Consider the following 8,914-nt stretch of genomic DNA (forward strand, 5'->3'; position numbering starts at 1 on the left):
AAGAGGTGCCACAGACATCCATCTCGTGAGCGTGCAAGGGAAAACGAGTCGAGGTACGGCGGTGCGAGATGGAGGCCAAAAGAGGAGGGTTACATGTGCCACGTGGGAAGGTGGCATTAGGCAAAGTAACCGTCCAAGTAATACTTTATTAGAGCCACTTTGAGGCGACATCAAGCAGCGGAGAGCTCCGAGTCACCGGGATGTGCTCTTGTGGTTGAGGGCGGCAGATAGCGCGATCATTGCGGTCCACGGAGAGAGGTTTCTCCTGCACGTTGTGCAGTTGTGCGTACCCAAGGTTAAAGAAAACTAGGAGAAGAAAATTTGTACGGAATTCAAAGGGCGCTCGCAGAGAGGGCGCGAGATTCCCTGCAGCTTGAACTGAAATGGGAGGTTCGAGGGACCGGTACTATAGGCCAGTGGTAATGCCTTCACTTGCAACCAACTGCCTCAAAGGAAACGCAGGTAGTCCACGATACGCTTCGACCAATAAAGACGCTGCTAAAATAGAGGCTATTTGTAGCCAAAAGTAATGGAATGGGTCGAGGAGACATACTGCAGCGTCTCTGTCCTTACGGCGCCAATGAATCCCCCCACAGCCTACGTGAGCAACATTACACCTGCCTTTGTCCAGCTCCTTTTCTTAGTTCATCTGCACCTGCACCCACACCTCTTCGAAAAATACATCAATACACAAAGCAAGCGAAAATTCAGTAACGCCGCACATAGCCGGTTTCGCCAGAAGCCCGCCCACAACGCGTACTGTGCCTACCGCACCCCATCGTAGGGCGAAGCCTAGGTACGTCCAAATTCCAGATTGACCATTTTCCACCCGATTGTGTGTACAGTGCTGTCTTTAAGGCCACCTAATAACTCATTCATGGATACAGTGGATCAAAAAGGCGGTGCTCTGGGGGCATTTGACTCCAAATTTGACTCCTCCACGTCCCTGTCGACCACCCTTGCCTGCCGAGAGCTCTAATAAAGGGAGGAATTCCTGCCTTCTGAAGACATAAGCTAGACTTCACACCGAAGTAGAGTGTGTCTATGCAGCACTTAACTTCCAGATAATGACTAAATAGTCACCAACTCATGCCGTGCTCTCCGCAATTCCCACTTACCCAGCAAGGGATAGCTAGCTGCGTGGGGTCTAGGGAAATGCGTCGCAACGAAACTGGCACGGCGAGCAGTGCCTTACAAAAAGCAGTACTGCTGCTCACACGTCCAATGGGTGCTTGCAGCAGTGGCGCATGATCCCGACACAAGCAGTCCCTAGTGTAGCGTCCCAAGCTAAACTCGAAAACTTTCTGCTGCACTTGCTGTATCCTAACTAAAATCAGTCTAGGCTTGACGCATTGGTTAGGCTGATAATATTTATTACTTGCTCTAGCGTAGCATGACCCTCACACCAGAAGGGGCTATGCTGTGTGTTTGTGCGCCAGACATTATGTGCAACAAGCTATTAATGCTCAAGATGCAGTGAGTGCGCAACTACGCCCACCTTAGACGTGCCTCATCATGCTGGTTGCTCTAAGGTGCTCTTTTTGTGGGAGGGGAGAGCTCTTTCTGCCAGCACTCAAGAACTTCATTCGAAGCATTTTTTCAGTCTGAAGTTACGTGTCCCTCTACAAAGGCCTTCGATGAAAAGTTTCAATATCCACCCCCAAAAGGCACGCCGGACAGACAGGGGGCGGATCTCCACGATGAAACTTAGCTCTAAGTTGGGAGAAACACCTGACATGTGGGGGAAGGGTCCACTACCAGGCCGCGAGGGGATGAGTACACTGTGTGTCTATCCCCTTCGTTCCAGGTGGCGCATTTGCCTGGTACAAATATAACCATGTAATTGAATTGTCGCCAAGGCTGACACCCACTGGGAGCGCAGTCCTTGTTGCTGCCTAAAGAAGTGCTAGGATCTTCCAGGGCATTCCGCCGCTCTGCCTTCCCTCCCCCGTCCTCATTCTGGACCGCCTCTGCCCTTGCAGGAAAGGGCTGCCAGAGCTGGAAAGCACGCTTAACTGCATCTATCCTTCGAATTCCACAACTTTTCTTGAGCCGTGCGCTGGGCAGAAGAGGCGCACAGTGGGCGTAGTAACAGCAGCAGCACGAGGGGACAAAGGGATCGCCTCTGCTAGACATTAAGGCACTCTACGTTTCAACTCTCTGCCTGCTTGTTTCTCGCTTCTTTGCAGCTCTGCTCATTGGGTATGCCTGCCATTCTGATTCCTACGTTGCGCCTGCGTATCCATATGCGCATTTTCTCTTGGCTTGTCGTGCTTAGGGCTAGCCCCCCAACACAACTGCGAGTTCCCGCTGGAGCTGGATGGCAGCCAGCGCCCGCAACGCCTTAGGATCGCGCGCTGTCTCCCAGGTAGCCCCTTCTACCGCTGCTTCAACTGAATGTGCTGCTGCTACAGCTGAAAGGGGGGAGGGAAGCGGGGCTTCTCGCGCCGCCCTTGCCAGCCGCTGCAAAAGCAGCGGCTCCGCCTCCGGTTGCAGCAGCGCAGCTGCCTGTGAGCAGCACACAGCGAATCATCAGAACGTCAGATGCGATGCACGGACATGACATGCGTCATAGGGAACGGCCGCCAAGTCTCCCATCTACGCGTTGGGGCTTACCCGTGATGCATTTATGCAGATAACATGCCAGCCCATGAGCGCCCGTAGAATCCTCAGCCGCAGCGCAAATCGCGGTTTGAGCCTGAAGGGCTGCTGCTGGAACAAATGTTGATGCGTATGAAGCGCCTGCCCTAGGCGCTGCATTTCCTGCAACAGGAGCTGCTGCCGCTGTTGGTGCTGGATGGAGGACCGGCAAGAGAGGGATAAAGAAAGGGCGCTGTGGCGGCGTTGCAGCAGTACCAGCGGAGTATAGCACAAGTCTCGCTCTTCCTGCACCAAGAGCAACCCCACACCCCATGCCTCGCTACCCCAGTCCGGTGTCGCCTCAGCTCCTGCTGTAGGCAGCAAAGAAAAGCCGCCTGTCGTCAAGCACTCCAGCATCCTGCTCCTACTGCTGCTGCTGCCTCTGGAATCAGCATGAAGGGTAACCCAGGGACGCCGCGGTCCTCCTGCTGCTAAATTAGCATTCGAAGTTGCTGCTGCCGCTGCAGCGCGATGGAAGAATGCCGAGACAGGAAGAGACGCCAAGAGACGGCCAAATGCAGCACAAGCTTCCAGCTGCAACGAAAACCAAGCCTCAAAGCATGCACGTCCCCCTTCAAAGACCAGGACCCACACCCTACCTAAAGCCAGAAGGTGAAGAGCGACTCCCAGAGGAAACACCCCGAATGAAACGCAAGACAGACAACAGACTGCAGGCAGGCTTTACACGGACCTGCCGCCTTGGAGGCTTGTGAGCAGCGCGCCATACTGCAGAATAAAGACATGCACACGCACACACGAACACAACAAACACGCGAAATACGCACAAGACGTAGGCAGAAGAAAGCTTTTTTCAGCCGCCGCACGCGCTTGCCCTCGCCGCTCCGTGTGACGCATGCAGTTGCAGACTCGGTCGCTTACGCATCTGCAGCTCAGAAAGGATTGAGGAGTTCGCAGCCTTTTCTAGAGTCTCTGGTCCCCCGTCCAGTGGCTGCCGGAGCAGCAGATAGTCCTTAGGATCTGGTGCGGCTGCTGTAGCGAGTGTTGCTGCAGGTAAGCGCATCGTAGCCGCTGAGGATGTGGGCATGGCCGCATGCGCAGTTCCTGCAACCCCATCACCCGAAAGCCCCCACTCGTTCTGCATGCTCTGGCTATCGAATCCTCCCGTTGGGGGTGCTGGTGCTGCTGCTATTTGTGCGGCATGCGGCGAGAAATCCTCTTCGGGAGTGTGGGCAGCATCGGCGAGCAGTTGCATCAGCGAGTGGTCAGAAGAGAAGCGGAGGTAGTGGGCAGCTGCTTCAACCGGTGACGAACAGAGAAAATGCTGCTGCTGCTGGTGCTGCTCCTCGATCCCTGTTGCGTCTGCTTCGGTTTCTCCCAGTGATCGCAGCCGCTGCTCCTCGCCGTTCTGCAGGGGAGGCTGCGGGGGCAACACCTCCTGCTGAGCGTCGAGCAGCTCGCAAGGCACTTGCTGCTGAAGCTCCGGCAAGGCGCTAGCGGCAGCCAGGAGGCTGAGGGCGTCTGCTGCTGCTGCGGGTGCATCCGCCGCAAGGAGACAAACGACCTCATACAGTCGAAGGCATGCGGCTCTGTCGTCTCTCAAGGAGTGCCACCCTGAAATGCTGCGCGCGCACACAGACAGCGCACAAACACCTGCAGCTACTACTGCCCAGCGCATGCGTAGGAAGCTGAGCCTGGACTCCGTCAGCGCGTGCTGTAGCGAATGCATGGAAAGCTCGATTCCCAGAGTTGCGCGACTTGCCAGAGTCGAATCGTGCGAAGAAGAAGGTCCTCTGCAGCTGCGACGGCCCCCCCCGCAGCAGCAGCCCACAGCAGATCAAGAGCCTCCGCTGCTGCCATCTGCTGCCGCTCCCCAAGCCGCAACAGCAGCTGCAGGAGTTGCTCAGCCGTAGCAGCAACACTGGCAGCCGCAGCCGCTGCTGCTGTTACGTCTGTGCCAGTGGAGGCTGCTGCTGCTGCCGCTGCTGCTGCCGCCGCTGCTGCAGCTGGAGGCAACCTTTGGAAGTTGGCAAGCTTTCCAGCCGGTGTTGGTTGTACTGTATCTCCTAAAGGGCCCTCCGGCAGCGGCAGAGAGGCCTTTAAAGCGGCTGAAGCAGCACTGCCGCAGTGAGGCGCAAGCTCAGCTGCAGCAAGCCTAGAGAGCACAGCAATCGTTCCTGGTGCAGCTGCACCGCCCGAAGCGCGAAGTCGCATCAGGATGGAAGCGAGAAGCGACTCTGGCAGACTGCAGCTCGTGAGAGCGAAGCACTCGGCAACGACAGTCAGCTGCGGCAGTGAGAGGCTTGCTAGGCCTCCGCTTCCTGCCATCGAGATTTCTGGAGTGCCATGTGCACCAGCAGCGACTGCAGCGCAGCAGCACGCAGCCACTGCTTCCGGAGAGAAGCGGTGGAAGCCCATTTGCCGCATTTTGTGCAGTAGAGACACCTGAACATCAGCAGCTGCAAGGGCCGCTGCCTCCGCTGTCACGGGGGCAACAGCTTTACATGAGGCAACCGAGCCGCTCTCGCCATCATAGCCGCCTGATGGTAGCGCCTCTGCTGAGGCTGCCGCTTCCGGCAGCGAAAGAGCTGGCGCTGAGGAGGAGGAGCTCTGAGCCCTCCAGCCAAGCTGCTGCTGCTGCAAGAGCGCGGCAGTGACCATCTGCACTGCAGCCGTGGCAGCAGCAGACTTGGCGGTCTTGTGCGCAGCAACCACAGCCGCAAGCGTGTTGGCGAAGGGCATCTGCAACAACAAAGCAGCAAACTGCTGCGGCTGAAGTGCTGGGAGGAAGCGGCTTGCCGCGGCTGCCGCAGCAAAGCGAACAGACGACCCATGACCAACTCCTAGGCTGCTGAGCAGCAGCAGCGCATTCGCAAACTGCTGCGGTTGCTGCAGCTCCAGCAACAACCCGCTGCAGCATCGGCGCAACAGTGTGGATCGAAAGGCAGAGGACGGCGGCAACAAGCGACTCAGCGCAAACCCCTCCTCAATGGCTGCCCCAGCCGCTGCTGCTTGCACCCTAAGCGAAACTCGTAAACGCAGGAGGCGCAGCAGCATGCGGCATCGCTCTGTATACACAGGGTGACAGAGCAGTTGACCTCCTGCTGTGTGCAGAGACAGCTCCGTGGTGCCAAGCACGCCTTTATCGCATGCAGCAGCAGCGGCAGCGGCGGCTTCGGCTGCTGCTGCCGCCGCTCCTTGCGGTCCGATTCTGCTGTTGTAGTAGTTCTTGCAAATGACGAGCAGCCGCAGTAGATGCAGCAGCTGCTCCTCGTGATGCAGCTCCGCATGAGAAAGCAAGCTTTCGACGGCTGCAGCAAAGAAAGGAGCTTCCAGAGCACCTAGCTTGCTGAGCTGCAGCAGCACTGCAGCGACAGCAGTGGGGCTTGCTGCAAGTAGCCAATCCACGCCCAGATAGCGCGATACCGTGTCGTACAGAAAGGAGCTGTCTCGCAGACGGTGGCTGCTGCTGCTGCAGTCGCTGCTGCCAGCAGCAGCCGCCGCAGTCTGCGCTGCAGTCGCCAAGCACTGCAGCACCCACGAGATGGCGGCTTCCTGTTGCTGCTGCGGCTGCAGCAGAAGCAAACCGTTCGCTGCCCCAGCGAGCTGTTGCTGCAGCAGCTGCTGCCAAAGGCCCTCCTGTTGTGCGAAGTAGGGGTCCTTTGCCAACAGCAAAAATGGAAGCATAAGCAGGTGCTGCTGGTGCTGCTGCTGCAATTCGCCGCCTATGAGCAGCACGCGCTGCACAAGACGGGCAACCAGGAGTCTGTGCTGCCGCAGCCTTTGCTGTTGCTGCTCCGGAGGCATCACGAGCAGCAAGAGCAGCGCGTCTTTTGCAGGGTACGCCCGCAGAGAGTCGCAATGGGCAGCTACTGACTGCACCGCGAGATGCAGCAGTGGATGCTCCTTCAGCAATTCAGTCCTGAAGGAAGGAGACGCAGCGAGCAGCGGCAGCGACAGCAAGGCTTTCAGAAGCAGCGCCGTCTGCGGCACGCTCAAGACAGGGGGCGTTAGAGGACGGTTTCCCAAATGACGCAGCTTCTTGTGCGTTTTGTTCGGTGGCTGTTGAGACACCCCCTGCAGCAGCGCTCCCAGTTGCTGCAGGAGCTGCTCGTGGATCGCCTGCTGTCGACTGCAGTCATCTCCCTGCCCAAGCTGACTCTGCTGCCCTCGGGGAAGGTGGTGCTGCTTCGCCGCTGCTGCCGCTGCGTAGCAGCGTGCAGTTGCAGGAGGCTGCAGAAACCTCCAGAGGGGAAAGCCTGCAAGCCGCCTCCTTTGAGCAGAAGGCGCAAAAACGACTGCTGCAGTGCCGCCACCATGCAGCCCGTAAGCGGGAGCTCCAGGGCACGCGTGAAGAAGCCTCCGAGAGAAAATCTGAGGATTCAGAAAAAAAGCCACTGCTCGCTCCCCCATCTCCACGACGAGCAGCCGAGCTGCACGAGCACCAGGGTCTGCTGCGGATCTCGCTGGTACTCTTGACCAGGCAGAAAATTGAATGTGGCTCCTGCTGGAGCCTAGGCTGCAGCTGTGGCTTCGGCTAGAGCTGCTAGGACCCTGCTGCGTCTGTCGGAGGCTCAGCTGCTGTCTTGGCGGCAGCAGCGGCGGCGCGAGCAGTTCGCAAAAACAGCAGTGACAGCCAGCATTGGCAGGTGTTACTGCCCCTGCGGCTCGTCTCTATAGACGTCGGTATCGTAGGTGAGCCAGTGCAGCTGCAGCGTTTGTTGCAAGAGCAGCACGGCGTTTTCTCCCGCAAGGGCCTTCCGCGTTGCTGGCGACTGCAGCAACTGAAGCACCTTGAGGGCTATGGGAAACTGGATGAGCTGTATGTAGGGAGGCTGCTGCCAGTACTGCAGGTACTCCAGATAGCTCACAAATCGGGGATCCCCGAAGAAGCCCTCCCGTTGCAAGTATAGCAGATACTGGGGATTCGCCAGAGCCTGTACGAACTCGCACTCCGCCTCTAGTCGAACACGGTTTAACGCTGGGCTTTCCGCAAAACCCCTCGCCGCTGCTGCCCTTGCTGCTGCTGCAAAGTCTGTCAACGGAGTAAGGGCCCCTGTCGCAGCTGCTCGTGCGGGTGCAGATCCTGCGCCTTCAACCGCCGGAGCCCTCGCAACTGATACTGTGGCAGGTATAGGGGAACGCGGAAGGGGTGCTGCTGCCGATCCAGCCGGCTGTACGTTCGGTTCAGAGGCGGTCGGCTCCGAAGACGTCGAGGTAACCGCAGCGGCGAGTGGGGGCTCCAGAAGTGCGTGAATAGGGGGCCCTCGCTGTTCTTCAGGAGGAGGGGCACTCCGCGAATCCTTAGCTAGTGCATTTGCTGCCATCCTGTTGCTCCCGCTACTTGCGCTGAGGCGTGGTGCTGAATTTTTTATTGCTGCTGCTGCTACTACTAGCCCGGCCACTACCTCTGCATGGGTGTCCTACGGCGCGCTGCTGCTAAGGCTGCTCCTCGCAGAGCATCAGGAGTGCTCCTGGCTAGGCTAAGCCTTTGCTGCACGTGCTCTACGGTCCTGAGGGGCCGAGTCATACGGGGGGCCCTTTCGCCCCCATGTGTTCACGCAGACATACCGACATATAAATAGGAAACATATACATATAAGCCTCCAAAAGCTTTTAAAAGTCAACACTTTTCCTACTAGAAGACTCTGGAGTCGGCTGAAAGAGGAAGACGACACTGCTGAATTCGCGCATGCCACTGAACCGTTTAAGCATGCTCACACGGCAGCTGCTGAGGCTTCCACGGGAAGGGTGTCTGTCGTTCAGAGCTTGCCTCTGTCGCTCGCATTTGAAGTTATATGTGGATTCAATTGTTCCTGCTTGCTTCTTTATTCCGTTGGCTTTGGGCCAAATTGCTTTCCCAATGGTCGTGCGCTGCGCATCGGTTCCATAGTGTAGTGGTTAGCACCGTGGACTTTGAATCCACTAACCCGGGTTCGAGTCCCGGTGGGACCTTTGGTTTTCGCTCGTATTCCACACTTTTCCTGTCGTTATCGTCTGTTTCTATTGCTGTAAGGCACCCGCATACTGGAGAGCTCCCGAAAACTTGCGCCTTCACTAAGATTTAGAACTTACAGCCCACAACCATCTCAATGATTTCCCAAGCGCCAAGCTCGGCAAAGAAGACCAGCACCGCGCGGGCTGCTGACTGTCCAATTCAGTGTGCATCACCTATTGGCAACACCCCACTCGTTCCCTCTGGCACGCTGTTTTATACTTGGCGAGCTGCAAATGTCTGAACTGGGCAGACTGGGTAGCTACAGCTGGTGCCCTCCCAAGGTAGAATTCTATCTCATGCAGTTGCGCAGAGCTGCCT

At 57.5% G+C, this 8,914-nt stretch overlaps 1 protein-coding gene and 1 non-coding gene across 2 annotated transcripts; one reads left to right on the plus strand and one right to left on the minus strand.

Moving 5' to 3' along the window:
- Positions 1 to 1,713: 1,713 nt before the first annotated feature.
- LOC34620879 lies at positions 1,714 to 7,925 on the minus strand. The gene is made up of 8 exons (XM_026335731.1): positions 7,530 to 7,925; positions 4,719 to 6,753; positions 4,314 to 4,661; positions 4,067 to 4,212; positions 3,469 to 3,814; positions 2,617 to 3,239; positions 2,294 to 2,508; positions 1,714 to 2,026 (listed from the first exon to the last, which is right to left on the minus strand). The coding sequence occupies exons 1-8, from the start codon at positions 7,923 to 7,925 to the stop codon at positions 1,714 to 1,716; spliced, it is 4,422 nt and encodes a 1,473-aa protein (XP_026191516.1).
- A 556-nt stretch (positions 7,926 to 8,481) lies between these two features.
- Positions 8,482 to 8,553, plus strand: Trnaq-uug. The gene has a single exon. It is a non-coding gene; the product is annotated as a tRNA-Gln (tRNA).
- The last annotated feature ends 361 nt before the right edge of the window (positions 8,554 to 8,914 follow it).

Source organism: Cyclospora cayetanensis, unplaced genomic scaffold, assembly GCF_002999335.1.
Source record: "Cyclospora cayetanensis isolate NF1_C8 unplaced genomic scaffold, CcayRef3 CcayRef3_contig_79, whole genome shotgun sequence".
NCBI lineage: Eukaryota > Apicomplexa > Conoidasida > Eucoccidiorida > Eimeriidae > Cyclospora > Cyclospora cayetanensis.

Bases quoted from the DNA above. Each gene is read 5' to 3' on its own strand.
- LOC34620879 (XM_026335731.1), bottom strand. From the start codon at position 7,925: ATGGCAGCAAATGCACTAGCTAAGGATTCGCGGAGTGCCCCTCCTCCT. The intron at 2,509-2,616 runs GTAAGCCCCAAC...TGCTGCTCACAG, and splicing joins TCTGCATAAATGCATCACGG to GCAGCTGCGCTGCTGCAACC. The intron at 2,027-2,293 runs GTTGGGGGGCTA...TGGAATTCGAAG, and splicing joins CAGCGGGAACTCGCAGTTGT to GATAGATGCAGTTAAGCGTG.